This window comes from Ascaphus truei, chromosome 3, assembly GCF_040206685.1.
Source record: "Ascaphus truei isolate aAscTru1 chromosome 3, aAscTru1.hap1, whole genome shotgun sequence".
Taxonomy (NCBI): domain Eukaryota; kingdom Metazoa; phylum Chordata; class Amphibia; order Anura; family Ascaphidae; genus Ascaphus; species Ascaphus truei.
Window position 1 is genome coordinate 111,351,135 of NC_134485.1, and position 22,679 is coordinate 111,373,813.

The following is a 22,679-nucleotide window of genomic DNA, read 5'->3' on the forward strand; positions in this document are numbered from 1 at the left end:
AAAGCAATTCTCACTACAATGTTCAATTTGGATGATACTTGATTCGAAATGCATGACAGACGTCTGCCAAACAAAACTTTGTTAAAAAAAAAAAAAAAAAAAAAAGAATAGTTCTGAAAAGTACCAAGCCAAACCAGAGGTAGTCTAATTGGGTTTTCGCAATTGAGCAATTAAAATTGTAGTGACTGAAGAGAAAAGCAATACTACATTCAAAGTACTGTAGTGTTCAGTGCACATCGCGCAATTTTGGCAAATTATTCTCAAAACAATTTGTCATGTCTCTTAAGTAAAATCTATTTCTGGTGTTAATTGTCTCATATTTTGCAGTTTAAATTTAATTAAATTGGAACTAAAATGTAGCCAAAAACATCCCAGTTTTATATCAAAAAAATCTGGTGACACTAATACCGTATAATGACGTTGGTGTGGTTTGGTTGTATTTGTCAGTGATGCTTAACCAGAGTGTCCTGACACCAACAGCCAAGTGTGTCACAACACATACCTGTATGGCCGAAGAAGGAATGTTAATTAATACGCAAAAATACAACTCTAAATCTTAAGGATCATAGAATGCTGAAAATTCTCATCCGAGTTTTTAGTAAAAAAAAAAAAAAAAAAAAAGCTAGCATCGTCCTTACATGGGAAAGCATGGCTTTCAAGGATTAGGGATGTCACTAGGATTTAAAAAAAAAATCAGATCGAGATCGCAATGTAAAAAGGTTTGATAACTACTGGTATATGAAACACTGTAGGTGAAGCAGTATATTTTAGCAACCGCCCATTCCGCACAGCAGTGCTATATCGAGAGGCAACAATGAGTTACAATAATATTAGCATTTTTCATGCAGACCGTAGTAATTACATATAGATTGTTAAAGAATAAATCATTGATGGAACACCTTAAAAGCTCATTTACAATTAATGTAAAGCTTATATTGTGGCTTAAGGGGGGGGGGGGATTTAATAAACTGTTATAGTGCCTGTTAGGCACTCCTATTGACAGTTTCCATGTGATAATTCTCTGATCAGTGCTATCTCAGTTTAATGAATAATACCCTTCTTGTCAGCACTTATTTCAAAGTGACAGAATGATCAATGGCTGCAAATTGGATCATGAATCATACAGTACTTCTTACCACTGTCTGCTTTTTAGCTACGACAATTAGCAGTGACATCACCTTTAAACAGCAACATTTGGTTTCCTTACAGATATTGTTGTTATCCAATGATATCAAAGTCTTTAAATGTAATTCCAAAGTTTAGTCCTCAGTTTGTTCAGATCTTTTCTCACAGGCAGGTCACAGAGAGTATCTTCGGGAGCCTACTCCTCTGCACCAGTGTCCCTGTAATGTGGAGTTACACTCCAAATTACCACAACCAACCAACTGGCCTTAACCTTGGAGGTTCCTAGTTGCTATACTCTGTCCGTGTCGCAAATCTTGGTATTGTCCTTGACTGTGAATTGACCCTTAAACCTCAGAAGTCAGCCATGATCAAATCTTCATTCTTCCCCCTCAGGAACATTAGGAAAAAAAGAACAAGCGCAAAGCAACCACCAAAGGTGAATACAATTTAAATCAAGTGATTAAGGTCCCTTGAACAGGACAAAATTGATAAAATAATGCAAAAAACCTTGGGCAAGATGCAGCTCAGTTCAGGATGTTTCTGTAATGCTTGTGCTCCCACGCACAAGCCAAGACAATGAGGCGGACCCCGTAGCGAGGTGGGAAAGCCGCAGGAGACACGAGAAAGTTGCCGCGCAGCTGGGGAGCGGTGCACGTCGTCATGAGTGCGCCACACGCGAGAGAAGCGCGGCGCGTCCGGAAGAGTGTAGCCAGGCTCCGTGACACAGCTGAGCCAGCTGCATGTGTGCGCATGCTCTGTTAGCAGAGCGGAGACATGCGCACTCAGGCACCCGTGCGGGGGTGTGAGGTGTCACAGGTAAGAAGAGAAGGTAGAGCAGAGTCAAGAGCACAAGGTTACAATGGTTGGTTGCTTCCTGGAGGACGTCCAGCCTCCTTAAAGGCATAGTGCCAGTAACTGAAGAGAAAAGCAATACTACATTCAAAGTAAGGGTTCTTTAGTTAAATGCTTTGGCCAAAGTATTGTAAGCCTGCTACCACGTCAAGGTAAACCCTATTCAGCAGGTCCTACACTACCCGCAACGGTAAACAATACCTCAGTAAAGGAAAGAGGAATGTCCCAGTCTTCCGGAAAGCCAAAGGAAGCAAGTAGAGGTCCCAGAGGAAATCCAGGCAGGAACAGCATGCGATGGCAGGAACAAGAGGCATAGAGTACTGGAGTAGTACTTTGCATGACCCAGGGCAGGTAGCAGCTGCCTGTTATACAAAGGGCAGCGGCAGCTGTTAGTAATGAGTCAGAGTGAGGCTTACTTCCTGTCAGGAGGAAGAGGGCAGGATTTGCCAGAAAGCAAGATGGTGTCGCTTGCTTCAGTATGCTTGAAGTCACTTCCTGTTGAAGAGATGAGGCGGGGCGGAGGCACGGCCTCTGCGGAAGCAGGGAAGGATTCAGGAAACAGACAGACATTAGATAGTCTTGACTCACAGCTGGAGAGCGGTGTACGCCGTCATGTGTAGGCACCGCACGTGAGAGAGGTGTGCGACACGACCGGGGGCTGGCCCAGGCTCCATGGCACAAGTAGAAGAACCGCGGGTGCGTGCGCGCTCTGTAATGAGTGGAGATCTGAGATGAGCCAGATAAGGAGAGAACACGCCGCAGGGTCGTATTCCCCGACTCCTTACAATTTCCCAACATCCACAGGGTAAGGTAGCAGCAAATACAAAGTGCAAACTTAGCTCAAAGTACATGTGAGAATAAAAACATTGTGCAATAATGCTACAAAAATATATACAAGTGCTGGTAAAGACTGTATATGTTAAACTCACATGATGTGAGTTAGAAACAAGCATTTTTATCACAAAGCATTATAAGCCTGCAGCCACATCACGGCATGACCACTTTGCAGATCCTAAAACTAACTATGAAAATTCTCATTGACCTCTGTAATGGAAGGGAATTAAATGACCTATACTTATGAGAAGACAAACACATAATTATTTAACTATATACTTTGTCATTTGGATGTTGCACTGGCCCTTTTTGTGTTTTGTTGTTTATAGTACATTTGGTCACACCCAATAGCACTCCTTTTGACACACATATATATAATTCTTCAAATGGAAGAATTCTTCAGAAGGCTGCGTCTTAAGGAGTTCTTCCATGACAGACACAACCAAGATTATGCCAACACTGCAGAAGGAGAGCCGCTGCACATGAGCAGAGAGAAGCAAAAATCCTACTGGCTCCCACAAACTGGGCGCAACCCCACATTGGACCGGTACATTGAAAGCTTCAGACACAGCGCCAAAACCACCATCCTGGACAAAGTAAGGAAACAAACATATAATCTGACACTGATGGAGAGGAGAGCCATAGAATCGCTAAAGGCCAACCACAACATAACAATCAAACCTGCGGACAAGGGAGGAGCAGTGGTCATAATGAACACCACAGACTACCTGCGGGAAGCACACAGGCAACTCTCTGATTCAAAGTATTACACCCAACTGCAGGAGGATCCAACTAAAAAATACATGCGAGAACTCAACAGGATCATTAAAACACTCCCGATCCACACAAGAGAACAAATTCTGGACCTGATACCAGCTAACCCAAAACCTGGCACATTCTACATGCTCCCTAAAATTCACAAAGAGGGTAACCCTGGGCGCCCTATTATCTCTGGATCTGGCACACTTACCGAGAATATTTCTGGCTGGGTGGAGGGCATTTTAAATCCACTTGTCAGGAACACACCCAGCTATATCCAGGATACCACCGACCTGCTAAACAAACTGAATGCCATTGGCCCCCTCCCTACAGGAACACTACTAGCAACTATGGATGTAGAGTCACTTTATACAAACATCCCCCACGAGGATGGGATTTCAGCCTGCAGATACTTTCTGGGACCGCAGGAGCCACTCACAGAGACAGTGACTAAATGCATTGAATTTATTCTGACCCATAACTACTTCACATTTGGAAATGAAACATACCTCCAGACAAACGGGACCGCTATGGGTACTCGGATGGCGCCACAGTATGCCAATCTGTTCTGCGCAAAACTGGAAAGTGACTTTCTGTCCACCTGTCACTTGAAACCCCTTACATACCTTCGTTACATCGATGACATCCTCCTGATTTGGACCTCTGGCGAACAGGACCTCCTACAGTTCTATGACAACTTCAATACTTTCCACCCGACCATCAACCTCAAACTCACCCATTCCCCGGATGAAGTACATTTTCTAGACACCACCATTACTATAAAGAACAACAAACTACAGACTTCTGTATACCGCAAACCTACAGACAGAGCCAGCTATTTGAGGGACAACAGCTTCCACCTGACACACACCAAACATGCAACCATCTACAGTCAAGCCATACGATACAACCGGATATGCTCCGACACAGCAGACAGAGACCAGCGGATTAAAGCCTTGAGATCAGACTTTATAAACCGTGGATATAACCACAGAATTGTAGACCAGCAAATTCACAAAGCCACCAGAATACCAAGAAGTGATCTCCTTGAATACAAACAGAAGGAGACAAGCGACAGGGTACCTTTGGTGGTCACATATAACCCACACCTAGGAGCCCTACGCAAGATCGCCAGGAAACTACAACCCATCCTCCAGGAAGATACAAGACTGCAACAGGTCTTCCCTGAAGCACCCTTATTATCATACAGACAACCCCATAATCTCAAGAATATTATGGTGAGGAGTAAAGTATTCAGCAGTACAACTGAATGCGGGACAAAACCATGCCAGGACCCAAGATGCAAAACCTGCGCAATGCTCTACACAGCGGACACAATACAAATACCACACAGGAATCGGGAATACAAAATCAGAGGAGGGTTCACCTGTTCCTCCAGCAATGTCGTTTACCTCATCATGTGCATGAAATGCCCAGGGGGCTGCTACTACATAGGGGAGACAGGACAGGGGCTAAACAAGAGAATGAACCTGCATCGCCACAGCATCACACGCGGAACAAGAGACAGTCCTGTTGGCGAACATTTCTCTGACTCTGGCCATAAGATGAACGATCTGAGGGTTGCCATACTCAAAGGTAATCTTAAAACCCCGAAAGAGAGACGGTTGCATGAATACAAATTTATGCAACTGTTCGGGACACTTAGCAATGGCCTAAACAGAGATCGAAATTTTAAGAGTCATTACTGACACTAGCGGACTCTCTTCCCATGAGCGCTAAAGGCCATGTCTGTACATACTGTGCTATATGTATGCACACACAGCTGTCTCTCACACATACTAATACTCCTTATTTTTCCATCCCTATACACCTATAGGGACCACATAGTATCCACACACTTTTAGTTGTGCTACAAACTCTCACATTTCCACACCCACCCACACCATTTATATCCACTCTCACTCCACACACACCTTGTGTAAAGCACTGTATATACTGTGGGCTCTCCATTCATTTTTATTCACACTTATACACATACACACTCTTGCTTCACTTGCTTTCAGTAACCCTTTGACACCTCTAGCCATAAAACACATCCACACCAGGGGAAGGGCCAGCACAGATAACATTCCAAGAGACACTGTTTATAATTATACCTTTTGCTTCATTCATTGTAACATCGCCGGAAGAAGAGATCAGTGTATCTCGAAAGCTCGCACAAATAAAAGCATTTCGTTAGCCACAGAACGGTATCATCTATTTATTTTTTGATTATTGAAGCTCGGCTAACACGGTACTGATACCTCTACATGTATATATATATATATATATATATATATATATATATATATATATATATATATATGTGTGTGTGTGTGTTGGGTTCCAAGCTTGCAGGGATTGGGTGTGTTTGTTCTTTTTTATAACCTTAAATGTTTTTTTTCCTTTTTGTAACTGTGAAATTCTTTGAGTGCCATTGGGAGGAAAGTGCTATATAAATAGAGTTGGTTGTTGTTATTACATAGCTTCCAGCCTTTCACTACATTGTTCTTGTTACTCACTACATTGTTTTTGTTACAACTACAGCAGCTCAAGTGGGCATATGGCACAAGAGAGAAGAAAGTGGAGAAATAGAGGAAACCGACAGGGGATTGATGGTGTGGGAGGCATTGTTTTTCATGTTTAATGTGGGAACAATTAGGGTTCCTTCATCTTTGAGGGAGATGGGTGATAAAGCTTTGTTCCTTAAGACACAAGTTAAAGCAGGAATACTACATCCTCCCTCCCCTCCCCACTTGCCCTTGTATTATTATTATTATTATTTGTATATGTAAAGCATGTGACAATGTATAATTCTACATTCTCACCCAAGCTGGCAATCGTTTGGTGCTCCTGTTATAAAACTGTAAAAATCCTGATTGTGTGCCTAACATAATGGCTGCTACAATCAGTGTAACAATGCAGCTACAATATATTCTTATATTTCTAAGGTAACATTATTGTTATAGTTTGTAGTTCAAACTGCTGGAGATATTGGTAAAAAATTATCCCAAACAGGAAAGTGTTGTAAAGCTATTGCACTGCTGGGGAGGTGGGCTAAAACCTGATATAGAAATGAAAGGATGCTTTAAAATTCAATAAAATGGCATTAAGAGTTTAATCAAATATATATTTTGAAATACAGTTAGTGTTATCTAATACTACAGCACTGATTTATTTAATTAATATTTAATTTTATTTATTTTAAAAATATATAAGATTTCACATGTTTTGCTGCTTTAACTGAGAAAATTTGTGTATCTACAATCCAGTAGCATTATTCAGATTCAGCAGAACACACAAAATCGAAGGGGAGCATGGGGAGGAAACAAAGATAAATTTAAGTGCAGCAGAATAGCAATGTGGAAAAAACCTCCAAACGACTTGACTCTAATAGATTGACTACTTACAAGATGTAAGAGTCAATAAGACAGGGTTAACTCAGAGTGGGAGTCTCATCCAGAACGGAGCCATCAGCAGAGGAGTCTCGGAAGATCCAGCCCTTACCTAGCGACGGACCCGGATCTGACGTCAGACGTCAGCCGGAGCAGTGTCACAGCTGACCGGAGGCAGAGACGGAGAAGTGGGGAGCATTGCGGGATGGTGAGCCAGCTGGCTGCAGTTACCCTTTCTTACACTATTGCAGTGTGATGTGCCCGTTTTCTATTGTTAGATTGTGAGTATTTTACTTTTATTGCCATAAAACTTTTTTACCTTGGTTGATCTGCGCCATGCCAGTTTCTTTCTCTCAACATTGGGCCACATCCTCCTGAGAACCTGATCCACCTAGATGACAACTTTACCACTCACCAACCACTGACTTATGAGTCAACCCTGTCTTATTGACTCTTACATCTTGTAAGTAGTCAATCTATTAGAGTCAAGTCGTTTGGAGGTTTTTTCCACATTGCTATTCTGCTGCACTTAAATTTATCTTTGTTTCCTCCCCATGCTCCCCTTGGATTTTGTGTGTTCTGCTGTTACTGTGGGGGAAGAGTGAAGACTGCCCCTTCCAGTGGGTTCTGAGCAGGGGGTGAAACTGTATTTACTTATTATTACACTTATCATATTCACTTATTCAAGTATTCATCAAGTCACTTATTATTAGTGTCCACTTTTTATTTGCTTGCGCCTGTGTTCACTTTACCACTATACTATTGCATTATTCAGATTCAACATTGTTTTAATTGTGCATGTTACAAGTGTCAATCCTGACTGTCATATACACTTCCAATGAAGATCTCACTGCTGATACAATGTTTTTTTGTTTTGAGATATACAATAAATGATTTATTTTCACTACTTCAAATTCTCCATTCTATTAATGAAACTGTTTTTTCAGTATTTAAATAAATAAAATGTGTCTGTAAAGTGAATGTAAAGCTTTAAATATACAATATTTGAATTTCACCCAAATAGCACGGTGCATGTTTTTTGTCATAAAATCTATTACCAGTCGATGGATACTGTGGGAAAATACCTGTAGTTCATTAGAGATTTGAGTTGTGTGCTACTATTTCCATTATATGATATAAATTAACATACGGTACTTTGCTTTTATCTAATGCACCTTTCTCTTTTGCTACCTTAAGGTTGCAATGGGTGAAAGGGGGGGGGGGGCAGTAGGTGACAGGGGGCAGTGGAGAATGGTCTCTACCTTCTCCTCCGTGCTTGCTAGCCACCTGTGTTGTTGTCCTTCCTGCTCCACCCACATGGAGCTCACACTCCCACACCGGTGCTGCTGCCTCCTATATGAGGTTGTGCAGCACGCGAGTGAGGAGCTCTGTCCTGACCAATGATGCCCTGGTCTGCCAATTGCCTGCCAGCGCATCATTTAGGGGCTTGATGTTTTGGTCAGACATTTGCCTGCTCAGACCCTACCCTGGCTATGCCTATGATCCATGCACAGCTTGCATCATCCTCCCATTTATTTCTAAGCTTTTGTCAGAGAATTAAGTTTGTATTCATTTTCTGTAGAGCTGGGCAAAATGTTTGCAAACATATGAAGACACTGTTAATCTGGCATTAACCAGGACGCTGGACATTAGTTAGTAAAACTTGCTTGGTAAGTGGGCAGGGGTTGGGGTCAGGTCTCTGATTTTTGTCTTGTCGTTGGCATGAGGTTGGGTCTCACAGTGGAGGCAATTGGATCGGTCAGGTGGGTAACTGTGGAGGGTTTTGGTGAGAGTTTAGGAAGGGTTCAGGGTAGGGGAGATCATGGGTGTTGTGGAGGCTGGATATGGGATAGGAGGTTGATGGGGGATCATGGAATGTGATGGAGAAGAGATTAGTTTTTAGTTGGCTTTGGTGAGGGGGGAAAGGAGAGGATGGGAGGGAAGAGGTAGCAGGTAAGTAGAGAAATTCAGTTTTAGCTGGGTTAATTTGTAGGAAATGGGAAGATAATCGGGTAGAAATGGTAGAAAGGCAGGCAGAGATACAGGTGAAAAGTTCAGATAAGAATAGTTATCCCATTCGCAGAAAGGGAGGGATAAGAGAAAACAACGGCGATTTTTTTACTGTCCAATCCGAATTTTGTTTAAAATACCACAACAAATTTTCAGCTGGAATTTTTAGACCTTCACCCATCTCTAATTTTCTGTACTCTATTGCAACCGTGCAGCTTCGCAAATAAAGGCAGTGGTATATTTTCACTTCCTATAACGCACCGTTTAGAAATCACAAATAATAAAGCATGTGTGAAAGCAATTTTTTTGTATCTGAACACTCTCAATCCTCCTTTTCTTTTTCTTACAAATGTTTGAGACCTCCATTCATGGTTTTCCATTTAAAAGGAAAGTCCTTTTGAAGAAGCTATTGGCACATTGAGCAGAAATATGCCTCAATTTAGACAGCAAAGAATACACTTGTCAGAGCAAACATCTGACCAAAAGTAATAGTGTGGAATGCGGCAGAATCCCTCTATTGAATAAAAGAAAAAAAATCAATGCAGTTTTAAATGAAATATGTTTCTTCTGCAATGTAAAAACAATGCAAGGAATACGGTTTGGATAATTGCTCTTCTTGTTTTGCAGGTGGCTTAACAGAGTCAACATGGCGGCTGCTGGCTATCCAGAAAGAGAGCGGATTAAACCAGATCAAGGTAGCCTGAGAGTGTTTGTCTTTTATTCTAGTGAAAGAGCAATGCATTGAGGCCTGTTAACTAACGAAAGCCAGGAATAGCAAAATGCATGTAAATCATGTGATTTTAATCTACCTCCTGCCTGCTAATGGACCCTTTCGGGACCAGGAGAGGCTGTTTGCTTATGGAAAAGGGATGGACGTACAAATGTAGCCAATGTTATTGCAACACGGGGCACGCTGCAGTGGAATATACACATCAAGCCAGCGGGACAAGTGGCCATTGTTTTAAACCAGTCACACATTAGAAAGGGGCAGGACTATCGCGCTATTTTTTCCATGGGAGCGCTCCGCGGGTTGGCAGTAATTTTGGATACATTATCTGTGTAATCCGCATATGAAAGGCATTTAACAAGCGAGGAGCTGAAGTAAGGCAATCACCTCAAAATTAACAACTCACTTGGTTTATATACAATTTGAAACGCTTGTTATTATAGGTATAGCGCACTTTCCCCACCCCCTGAGAGATGTGTGGCAATGGTGTGTGTATATGGTGCAATACCTGTGGTGCACAGGAGATCTGAGTCTCCGCTACTGGGAACCTGGGGTATACCGGAGTCGATGTTCGGTCGGTAGCGCCTCCACCTGTACAGGATTCTGTGATGTAGAACAACCCCGCCACAGGACCCGCATACAATAAAACACACACTTATGAAAGATAACAGTTTTACCGAACATAAATAACCTAGGATATGTATACCACCAACTAGGCCATGCACGGCCGTACACTCCAATGCTCCGCTCCCCCACCCAAGGTGTGTGACAGCGCTGCCCCACTATAGTGTTTGAGTTGGTGCACTGATGCGTTGGGTACCTGCAGGGTGATGCCACACCCGGGTGCGCTGATGCCACGATGCTGGGATCCACGGATCCGATGCTGATACTGCGAAGCTTCCACCTCTACGTTGGGTGGGTCCCTCGTGGATTGTACCACCGTAAACAATGTCTTTATTAATGTAGGGCGATCTGTGTCCTGGACCACAGGCCGCAGCCACCGTGCGGTGTCTCCCTAACACTAATATTGCTAAGCAGCGCAGGGTCCCTATCTGAGGGACAAGTTCCTATCACAGCCACAAATTATGTGGGAGTCGGGGCCTAGCTGGGGCATAATAGGGGTATCTGGTCTAGTGCATATAACTTACTCCTTGCTTGTCCCAGCTCTAACTGCCACTCTCCAAACTGTCAGCTCAAACTTCAAGCACACCCAAAGTTCCAATCTCCCCCCAGGGGATTCTAGCAGCTCTATTGGCTGTACTGTGTCATGTGTTGTGCAGCCCCTGGGACTACTGGAACCATTGCATGCGCAAACCTTTTCTGCGCATGCGAACGCACAAACAAAATGGTGGCGCCCTTACCGGCACTCCGCTTGTAGCGGAGGTGAGGAGAGCTAATGGGAGGACCGGGCTACATCGGCAATGATGCTTTTATAGAGGAATAAGGTGCTAGTATTCTAAGCAAAGAAAATTGTATTTATATTTAGATGACAATAAATAATCAGTATGCATTCCAGCACCGTCCTAATTGTTTTTTGTTCTAAATAGTAAAGATAGTTATGTTCATACAGTAGGTTCATCACCCAAACTTCAATTCGAACCCAAAGTTGAACAGTTCAAAGATTCGAACTCCCAATCGAATCTCAGAATTAATTTTCAATACAAACGGAATACGAGCCAAATCGTATGCTGAAATTCATTTTTTGGGGAAATAAGATTTTTCTCCCCAGTCCCTCAGGGATCAAGGCAAGGATTTCATGCTTCTCCCATCCAAAGGTAGGGGACACTGTTCTAATCCAATTGAGGCTTTTATAAGCCCCACCCTAATGGAGATTGGTCTGTTCTCTGCTGAAGATGTATACAAAATGTTTTTCTTCATCTGAGCCGCTATTATGCTGCCCCCCCGCGTCCTCCGGTGGGATGCTCCACCACTGGCTGCCATCATGGCACCCTGCTCCTACCAAGGACCCATTATGCTCAGTTGACTGAGCGGTCTCCATGCTAACCCCACCCCCCCCCCCCTCTCATCCTACCTTACCCCTTGTATACCTTCTCAAGCTGCAAAGTTCTCTCTCTCTCTCTCTTCCTCTCTGGTTCTTGGAATCCTTTTCAGCCCTTTTGCATGCAATTAAGCGGGCAGGAGCTCTTTCTGTTTGGCTCTGACCCCTCATTTCCTGGTTCAGAGCCGGGACGAGTTCCGAAGAAGAAGCATTTTTTCTCTTGGTATGCATTGGGGGCACCGTAAATCTTTGATGCTTGGATATCTATTTAAAGCACTGATTAACAAGAATCCTTGACAGCACTGGGGATGGGGTTCTCTCTGTATTTCTTTGGGAACTGTTATTGATGTATCCCTGCGTTTTCAGCCGACTATATCAAACCTTAATCCCCCTCTCCCTCTGGGAGCAAGGCAGTGTCTATTGTGGAAGAGCCCACAATCATACTGGACTGCAAAATCTAAGCATTTAGTCTGTCTAGGCTGTAGTAATAAGCTGCCAATGGGTTACTCAAGAAATTATGCCAGGATTACATAAGAAAACTGCATTACAGGAAGCCGCACACAGATGACGGAATTCTTCACCAGGTTCAAGTTCTCTATGGTGGAATCACTCAAGGAGGCTAGATAGGAAGCTTTCCAACCTCCTATCAAAAGAACCAGGAACCTTGATCTGGAATCAGACTTATCCGAGTTTGTGTCAGAAAAATAAAATGTTCCTGACATAATTTTTCAATCTTTGTCTGAAAAAGTTGATGCTAAGGAAGATCGTTCTAGCTTCAATTTAGATAACATTGATAAACCTATCAATTAGATTGCTGCAACCTTGGTCTGCTGAGATTAGAGAATATCTCCATACCATAGAAAAAGTGTTTTATGGCACAAAAAAGACCAGAGTTTTCCAAATACATAAGCTTACATAATACCTGCTCATGGGTGAATTAAATAACCTGGATAGAAAAATTAAGACAACCAATAAATAAATATCTGGACGATACTACCTTAAGGGCCAGATTTGGATCAAGACGGGGACATGTCTGTATAGTTTTATACTTTTGAAAACATCATGGCTGGATGGTCAATTTTGAGAAGAGCAGACTTGTTCCTTCTCAAAATCTCAAGTTCTTGGGGATAATATTTAACACTGCAACAGCGCAAGTTTATTTACCAGTAGAGAAACGAGACAACATCAAGCAGCTATGCAAATAGGTGAGACATCGTCTAAATCCTATAGCCCGTCAATAAAACTCTCATGGAAAATATGGTCTCTACCATAGAATTGATTCCCTGTGCTCTCTTTCATCTCAAGAGTCTCCAAACTCAATCTTTTATCGATATGGAATTCACAGGAGCTATCACAGAGAATAAGTTTATCCTGAAGGGCGAGTGCTTCCATACGATTGTGGGAGTCAGGCGCCAAGTTAGCTAGAGGCAGACCACTAGGCCTCATGATTAGAGTCATCTTCTCAACAGATGCAAGCTCAATGGGTTGGGGAGCCAGCTTGTCTGGAACCTTTGTTTAGTGGACCTGGTTGTAACCAGAGACAAATCTACCAATCAATATCCTAGAACTGAGAGAGATTTTCAAGTCACTGGCGCCTTTGTCGCATGTGATAAGATGATACCCAGTCAAGATTAATTTCAGCAATATGACCACATTTTCCTACATACTATAAATCACAAAGGAGAAAAGAGACATCAAGCCTCTAAGAAGGTTGCCAGAATTCTGGAATTGTCAGAATAAAATACTTTGGCATTGATGCCAGTTCACATAGCTGGTGAGATAAATACCCAGATAGATTTTCTACAGGAAGTTGCATCATTATAGATCCAGGGAAGTGGTCGCTGAATCAAGAAATCTTTCAACAGATAGTTGCCATCTGGGGGCAAACATCCATAGACCTCATGCCCTTTAGTCACAACCACAAATGCCCCTTCTTTTTCTCAAGGTACAGGGACAAGTGGACAGTAGGCGTGGATGCCCTGTCCAGAGAGTGGAATTTTAAACTAGTTTACATCTTTCCTTTGTTACTGTTATCCAGAGATTCCTTAAAAAAATCAGGGCTCACAGTATCAATTCAATTTTCGTTGCCTAGGAGAAACTGGTTTACAGAGCACAAACATATGTCATTGATGGCACCTTGGACTCTCCTGGTCTTTGCAGAATTGCTTTCTCAGGGATCAGTCACCCAAATATAAAGATGCACCAATTAACAGCATGGAAACCGAGAGGGACATTCTGAGGCGTCGTGGTTTCTCTTCATCTGTGACAGAAACACTAATTAAACAGAGAAAACCTGTGACATAAAAAAAAAAGCCTTGGTCACTCGCCATTGAAGGTCCATGATCTGAATTTGGTTTTACAGGAATTACAAGCACCCACATTCAAACCTATTGAGTTTGACAGATGGTACATGTTGAAAACTGTTTTTCCAATGCCAATGAAACAAAAAGAGTAGCACTCCAAAATATGAGTATTTACACATCCATATATTGTGTACAAAAAAGTGATATATAGTGGAGGTGCTAAGCGTGAGCTCTGGGCCTCATTGCGAGATTGCCCCCTGAAAACCCTAACAGTTGCCCCCAAACACAACACCGGGTGGCTCAGGTGCTGGTACCCTCCCCCCCCCCCGCAAAGGAAAGAAAGAGCGAACCCCCTAGGAAACACCCGCTCCCAGACCTTGACGTGCCGTCACCGGCCGAAACGCACAGACAGGCACAAAATTGCACCTACCTGCAATGTGGCCTCTTGTTAGGAGCGATCCCCGGTGGGAACTGCGGCAGAGTGCTGGTGGGTTCCTGGGTCTGCTCTCGGTGTGGGGGAGCTGCTTGCGGCTGCGGGAGGGGATCAGGGACTGCCGATGGGGCCTGCGTCCCTCCTGAAGAGCAGAGTGGTTCATGGAGGCAAAATCCAAAATGGCCACCAGGATCGTGTAATGTAGCTAGATCGCGGACAGTGCGGGAGACCCCCTGCGGTGCCTAGTGACCCCCTGCTGCCACAGACTCTCTTGCTGGGTGGCGAAAAGCAGCAGAAACAGAAGCCAAGAGGAGAAAGGCTTGCAGAACAGCAGAAATACAGGGAGGGGGTACCCAGAGAGGGGGGCTTGGGGAGAAGGGGTGTAGAAGAGCAGAGGAGCCCTCACACCTCACATCACCCCCCACAAAATAACTATAAGTTGACCAAAATAAAACCTAAGTATTAAACCCCGTCACATAAAACAATGAAGACCTCCCACCCAAAAAAAATAAGAGGGTACAAAAAGCCGCTATGTAGTAGAGCACCACTGACTACCGCGCAACCCAGAACCTGGGAACTCTAAATATTCAAACGCAAAAATAATTCTAAAGGTGATCTAAATAAGCCTGGCAGCCGACCCATCCTATACCTGAGTGATGACGTCCAAACAACGCAGAGGGAACGCTCAAGAAGCCTCCAGCTACTTCAAGAAATCTGCTACCGCAACGGTGACACAGGATGGCGGATCCTCAAGAGGCCAGAAGGACCGAGAAGTGGACGGAGAGGGAGGATACCACATATCTCTGACAAGGCAAGATATGATTTACATGATGCAAGACCTTAAAATAGAATTAAAAGGGACTTTTCAGACAGAATTGGACAGATCTCTGGAAAATTTCAAAACAGAATTGACTGAACTAGGGTAAAGACCTGATGCTGTGGAATGCAGCCTAGAGGAAGTGCACCAATTCCAGATGGGGGCTGACCAGGAATTACTCTATTTACGCAGACAGGTAGATGTTCTGCGTGAAAAAGCAGAAGATAGCGAAACAGATCTCACTGCAATAATCTGCGTATTAGGACTATTCCAGAAGAAATAGACACAGCTAAATTGGACTCATATCTAACCAGTCTATTGCAAAAACTTTTACCACAGTTTGACGAAGATCAACTGGTCATGGACAGAGCCACAGGGCCTTAAAGTCAAGGTATGCTGACCCACCTAAGCCGAGAGGTGTGGTGGTCAGACTCCACTATTATAAATCTAAAGAGGCCATCTTGAAAGCTGCAAGAGAGACTGCACCGGTAACAATGAAAGAAGATATTTTGCATATCTTCTCAGACTTGGCACCCACGACTCTACAGAAAAGACGGAGCTTAGCTGACACTACCGCCATTCTGAGACAGCATCAAATAAGATACAGATGGGGTTCCCCTACCGGGTGATCGTCATGAAAAATGGTCAAAATAAATCCACCACTACAAGCGAGGAAGGGAATTTTTTTTTGTTACTTAAATTTTTGATTGATAATTTTATATACATAAAAAACAGGGTATACAAAATAGAAAACAAGAAAAGGGGTGAAATACAATAATACAAAGGAAGGGAAAATTTTGCTACAACATCTGGGACTGCTGAGCCCGCAATCAAGCGGACAACATCCGTCAAAAACCCCAGAACGTGTCAGCCCTCCACTGGCGGACTGGACTACGGTCGCAGAGACAAACGGATGCATAATCAAGCAAGGTCGACTCCTTCTGGACTGAGTAAAGCCCCCTGAGACTGTTTGTGTCTATTCTTAAATGGTGTCAAATCAACCATGTGAGAAGGTTATACATATATTAACGGCTGCCAGCCAACAGCGTTCAGGAACTTTGAGAGCCTTAAGCTCTCTGGAGGTCAAAATGCCAGTAATTTTGATGAAAAGGTTTATGACGTTTGAAATGTTATTTAATGCAATAATACTATGTTTGAAGTGTTCTCTTTTACAGTTGTTAGATGAGCTGAAGGGTTTAACACATTGAAAGGTAGTCTCGCAGAATAAAAGGAGTTATATACTGCTGCTCTGGAAATTAAACATAGACTACTGAAAGTGAAGGATCAGCTCATCTGGAATGCAAACAAATCTGTCAAGTAGGCCACGACCAAAGACAGATCTGGGTATGCGCGGAGGTCTGAGGTCCCAGTAACGGGGTGGTGAGTAGTATGCTGGTACGGAACTGTCCGTCGCAGTTAGATCCATGCCCCCAATCCTAGCCTCACACCCTTCTTCCTGTCCCCCCTTCGAGGCTACTAGCCCTGGACCAGTTCTTCAAACTGACAGTCTGGGGATTCCTCTCCCTCCTCGCCATCCTGCCCGAAATGCCAGTCACGCTCTGCAACATGATCCATATTTTAAAAGCTTATACAACACACGAACATTCCTAACCCAAGAAGTTAAATGGGGCTGAAAATCATATCCCAATATTTTAGGGGTTTAAGTACACCCCAAAAGCGTATATTGGTAATTTCGGAAATGATTAGACTAGGTGCCGAGGTCGCTATGCTCCAAGAAACTCATCTGCTATCTAAAGATCTAAAATTGTTAGTTAGTAAAGATTTTCCCTCAATAATACAGGCTTCAGCGAAAACAAAAAAAAGTGGAGTAGCGATACTATTCCACAAAAACTTCATTTTCAACACGACAAGATCAAGCAGATAGAGATGGCCGGTTTGTAATGGTCTCTGGCCTTCTAGACCTGGTGCAGGTCATCTTAGTTAATGTCTACATCCCTAACATAGATCAATTCATATTTTTCAAATAGTTAATGAGCAAAGTTGACAAATTTAGAAAAGGTAAATTAATACTTGGAGGGGACTTTAATATGCCTCTCAACCCCAAAATAGACAAAACAGGCCCAATAACTTGTACATCAACAAACAAAAAATCTCAGAAATGTATTCAAAGACTCTTTTCTCCTGGATTCTTGGAGAATCCTTAATCCAGAAGTAAAAGATTACTCTTTTTTTTTTTCTATTGCCCATGGGACATTCTCTAGAATAGACTATATAATGGTTGAATCCTCACTCTGTAATTGTCTTGCTGCAGCAAAGATATGCCCCACTGCGGGTCAGACTACAGTTCGATAGTAGTACATTTTAAAAATTGGGGCTCCACATACAAACCCACAACCTGGAGACTAAACGAATCCTTACTCTGCAACCCAGAAGTAGTAGATGAAATTAGGGAAACGCTTAAGACATACTTCGCATTTAATGATTCTGATTCTGTGTCACAAATGACCCTCTGGGACGTCCACAAGGCTGTTATCAGGGGCAAGCTAATAGCAATTGGGGCTTGGAAAAAGAAACAAACGATACAAAATATAAATATACTAACCCAAGAACTACAAAAAGCTGAGAGACTACATAAAGCAAACCCTTCAGACCCACATTTTAAACATATGACCCAAAGAACGCCTTAATTCGCTGTTACTAGACAAGATAGAGAAAGGCATGCGTTGGACGCAACAAAAATATTATCAAAAAAGAAACAAGGCGGACCGCCTGCTACCAAATAAGTTAAACCAGAAAAGGAAGAGATCCCAAATACTTTCAATCCAAAACAAAATAGGACAAGAAATATACGATCCAGCTCAAATAGGAACAGAATTTAAACAATATGACGAGAAACTATATTACCTCTCTAACACTAACAAAAAAATACAAAACAAATCAGGCATGTCCTCCTCTTTTTCTACACAAATGTACTTTACCAAAGATAACTAATGTAGATAAAGAGAAGCTTGAGTCTCCAATTACAGGCCTAGAGTGTAAGGAATCCACTCCTGGCTTTGATTATAACTTTTGCAGACTTCTGCAGTTGCAAAAGTTTCCTCTGGCAATCTATGGCACATGTGCTGCTTCTCATTGCAGCATCTGCCCTGTGCTACATCATTGGAGGAATACTCACACACCCTCCTCCTGTGATTGGATCTCCGCCCTTTATATCCTGGGCGTTGGCACTGAAACAGTGCCGAGCATAATCTCCTACCTGGACGTTACTGTCTCTGCCACAAACCGCCCCAGGCCTCTCTCCTAGCGTTCTTACCTTCCAAGTTCCTGAGTATCCAGAGGCCTGTTCTTTCTCCTGTGCTGAAGCGTGTTGCCAGCACCGGTACCTGCTGCATTCCCTCCTAGCAGTGGCTACCCTTCCTTTCTTGTGGCCTGCTGCTATCCCCTTGCAGTGGCCTGCCTTGGACTTCTGCACTGAAGCGTTGGTTCTCCCCGACGCTGCCCTGCGGTGAACTTCGGCCAGCCTGCTGTCTCCTCCTGCTGTGATCGGCGTCATGGGCCGAGGCCGCTCCTCGCGCAGAAGCCACTCCCGCGCTCACGCTCCTAAGCTGAAGCGGGGAACTCCTGTCTGCTTGTTGCCGATTCCTTGCTACGACTACGACCACCCGGATGTCTTCTATCCTGACCCTGCTTCGGCCATCGATTGTCCTGTCTTCTCCTACCCCGACTTTGGCTTCAATAACGACGATGCTGCCTTCTCCAATCCTGACCCTGCGATGTACGACTACGAACTGCGCACTCCGGATCAGTCTGCGCGGACTAAGGTCGGTGATAATGTAACCCCACCTCAGCCCCGCGGTCCGGTCCCGGTTTGTGGCGAGCATCGGCGTAACAGTATGCTCGGCCAACAAAAACCGAACCGCGCCGTGGCGGGGGTAGGCAATTTTCCAACTGAAGTTATGTCCCGGCCTGCGTACCAGTCCCACTATGAAGGCCAGTATCTGTGTGAAATAATAGCCTTGATTGAAGACCTGTATACGTATGAAGGTTTAACCCCTTTGCAAAGACAATGCCGTTGTGATCTCTTTCTTAAGGCTTGCTGCATCCAGGACTTAAAACGGTCTCTAGCCGATTGTATACGCTCCCCTGATTCTCCTTTAACCTGAGATAACGTGTACCCTATGGAAATGGCCGACGCCCAAGAGGCACTCTATGCCCTGGCCTCATCACTGGACATTCATCTAGTACAACAGGGCGCCCTCCTCATGTTGGATCAATATCAGGATATACTCCATGTACTTTCCTTAACACTTGACATTTGCATAAAAGAACAGGACCCCCTCCTTGCCAGCTACGCTGCTGCTTGGCAGATCTCCTATGCTGCCAGTCCTGTTGCTAAACCCGTGGGGGTACATCCCTCTCCTAAGAATGGCCAAACCATCTCTCTGTCGCTGCCCACTAAGGAAGAAGCTGCTACGCTCCCTAATCCTGAGTTAACCTCCCTAAGTTCTGTCCCTGAGGTTATTCCGGTCTTAACCCCTGCTAGTCAGGTCTATGAGTCCCCCACTGTAAATCCCTGCATTCCCCAGGTCAGTGTGTCTTCCCTAGCACCAGAGAATGAATCCTGTTTGCCCTCTTTTTCTAACTCAAAAATTCTAAGCTCTGTTCCCGAGGTTTTTTCTGTTTTAACCCCTGCTAGTCTGCTCTGTGAGGTCCCTACTGCTAACCCTAGTATTCCGCAGTTTAATGTTAGGTCCATAGGGCAAGAGGCAGAACCCCCTATGACCCCACTCTCGGAGACTAGCTTCTATTTCCCTGATTCTCAGGTAAAGATTAATTTAACCCTTGAGGTTTTTCTTATGTTAACCCCTACAGGTCAGCCCTATGAACCTCCCTTGGTAAATCCCTGTAGTCCGTCAGTCAGGGACACCTCCTTAGCCTCAGAGGATGAACCCCTTATGTCCCCTGACTCAGCTAAAATTCTCGGGGCTACGCCCCCTGAACTTTCGGCAATAATACTGGCTCCAGTTAAGAGTATTCTGGAGCCGTTTGTTTCTCTAAACCTGTTCGCAGAATCCCTACTCCTAGGTATTTCGCTGACCCCGTCTGTCACTCAGAGAGCTGAGACCCCTGCTTCTGAGCATAGACCCCTTTTCGTGGAATCTGTTGTCGTTTCTGATGTCCCAGACACTCTTTCCCAAATACCCACTTCAGAGACCAGCACAGTCGTGGTTGCCCCATTTGCACTGTCTGTGTTCTCCTCTTCTCAAATCCTAGGGTTTAAAGCGAACAGTACATATTATGTCCCTTTCCAAGTGACCCCTTCTGTGATCAGCGTATCTGCTGTTGCTCCCTTAATACAATTAAAGTTAGGGCCCTTCTATTTGGAGGATCAGGTTTTCAAGTTTGAAACTTCCCTTATCCCTGATTTTGTAAACCTGCAGTCCCTGCTCACTGTAGCTAAAAGTTCTCCAGCAGCCGCTGAGTTAAGCTCTGCCGCTTCCAAATCTTCTGTTGTAGAAGCAACCTTCTCTAACTTACTTCTGTTTTTCCTATTTGTTATGCCTATCACCTTTACTAAAATTTCTGTTTTGCAAAGTATTTCTCCTATTAAGTCTGTGATACCTGCAATTCCTTTAATTGGTTCCAAGACCCCTGTCACTGAGTTTCCCATGGAGTCTGATGCCCTCACTAGGGATTCTCAGGGATCCAATTCTGAAACAAGCGCAATGCTATCTGATTTCATTACAGTAGCTAGTTCAGTTCTGCTGGTTCTCAATCACCCACTTCAGTTACTAGCAAGATGTCCCTTGTTTCAATTGAAGAGTCTACCCCAGGTTCTTTCACGGATCATGCCACAGTATTCGGAGTATCCACTACTGACTGTATGTCTACTACCACGAACTCTGGGGTATCGCATTTGGAACTTTCAGTAATATCCGCTGTGTCCCTTTTTTAAAAAAAAACCGTCTTTAAGATGGACTTGTATTTCTCTGTGTCTCCCACAATACTTGGGGTACTTACTATTGACTGTCCTGTTGCAAAACTAGGGTTACCTCTCAGGGAGGTGCCTGGAACTACCGATGTTAAGAACCCTACTGCACCGACACACTTTATTCGAGCAAATACCCAGTATGTACCTGGCAGATACCTGGAATGCGCCGCTCCTCACCTCTGACAAGCTCCGTTGCGTTTGCCTTCCCAGCCTGGGTTCATGCCTGGCTGACGGGCGGCTGATCTGTTAAATGATAATGATTAGGATTTAATAGGCTGCAATGCTTCGCGTGTCTACCAGATGGCATAAATTCATGAATTGTAATGCAGTATATATATATATACTGTGCAGTATTGCAGCCAGCGGGAATAAAATGCTTCAATCCCTGCCTGGAAAATAACCCAATGCACTCGGGCAGAAAACAGTCACAAACCTCAATACACACGGGTATACCCGAATTCGTGGGACTAGCCGAGCTCGAATAAAGTGTGTCGCCAGTGTATGTTTAAAACAGTAATATTTCGCATTGCTTCTCCCACAGTATCATGCGAGACCTGGGTACCTGGGACCTCCACCCCTAAGCCAAGCTCTAGTTCACTGTTTTCCTTCTCTGTGTTGGAGGTACCCAGCATTAACCCCAAGACTTCTATTCCTAAGCCTGTTACACCGTTTACCCGACTTCCTGCTTTCTCGGATAAGATCTGTTTTCTCACCTTTCAAACAGAGTCTGTACTCGCAGGTTTCTGTGCGGTGTCTGAAGTGCCCTTTCTGGATTGCATGTCTTCCCTTCCTTTCCTGCGGCCTGTTGCTATCCCCTTGCAGTGGCCTGCCTTGGACTTCTGCGCTGAAGCGTAGGTTCTCCCCGACGCTGCCCTGCGGTGAACTTCGGCCAGCCTGCTGTCTCCTCCTGCTGAGATCGGCGTCATGGGCCGAGGCCGCTCCTCGTGCAGAAGCCACTCCCGCGCTCACGCTCCTAAGCTGAAGCGGGGAACTCCTGTCTGCTTGTTGCCGATTCCTTGCTACGACTACGACCACCCGGACGTCTTCTATCCTGACCCTGCTTCGGCCATAGATTGTCCTGTCTTCTCCTACCCCGACTTTGGCTTCAATAACGACAATGCTGCCTTCTCCAATCCTGACCCTGCGATGTACGATTACGAACTGCGCACTCCGGATCAGTCTGCGCGGATTAAGTTCGGTGATAATGTAACCCCACCTCAGCCCCGCGGTCCGGTCCCGGTTTGTGGCGAGCATCGTCGTAACATAGAGATAGTGGATGTTATGAAAACATTGAAAAATGGAAAAAGCCCTGGGCCAGATGGGTTCTCGAGTAGATATTACAAAAGATTTTGAGCAATATTAGTCCCTCATCTGACAAAACTGTTCAATACATTTCTGAAAGGATCAAGTCCCTCAAAAGCTACAGTACCATAGTAGTAATACATAAAGAAAGGAGAGACCCTCTGAACTGT

At 44.1% G+C, this 22,679-nt stretch overlaps 1 protein-coding gene across 3 annotated transcripts in view; it reads left to right on the forward strand.

Moving 5' to 3' along the window:
- Positions 1-22,679, forward strand: part of CNKSR2 (connector enhancer of kinase suppressor of Ras 2) — a 548,762-nt gene that overhangs the window by 459,658 nt on the left and 66,425 nt on the right. For all 3 annotated transcript variants that reach the window (XM_075589347.1, XM_075589348.1, XM_075589349.1), the window contains one exon: positions 9,603-9,670. In XM_075589347.1, the coding sequence (XP_075445462.1) occupies positions 9,603-9,670 (68 nt within the window). The remainder of the gene's footprint in view (positions 1-9,602; positions 9,671-22,679) is intronic.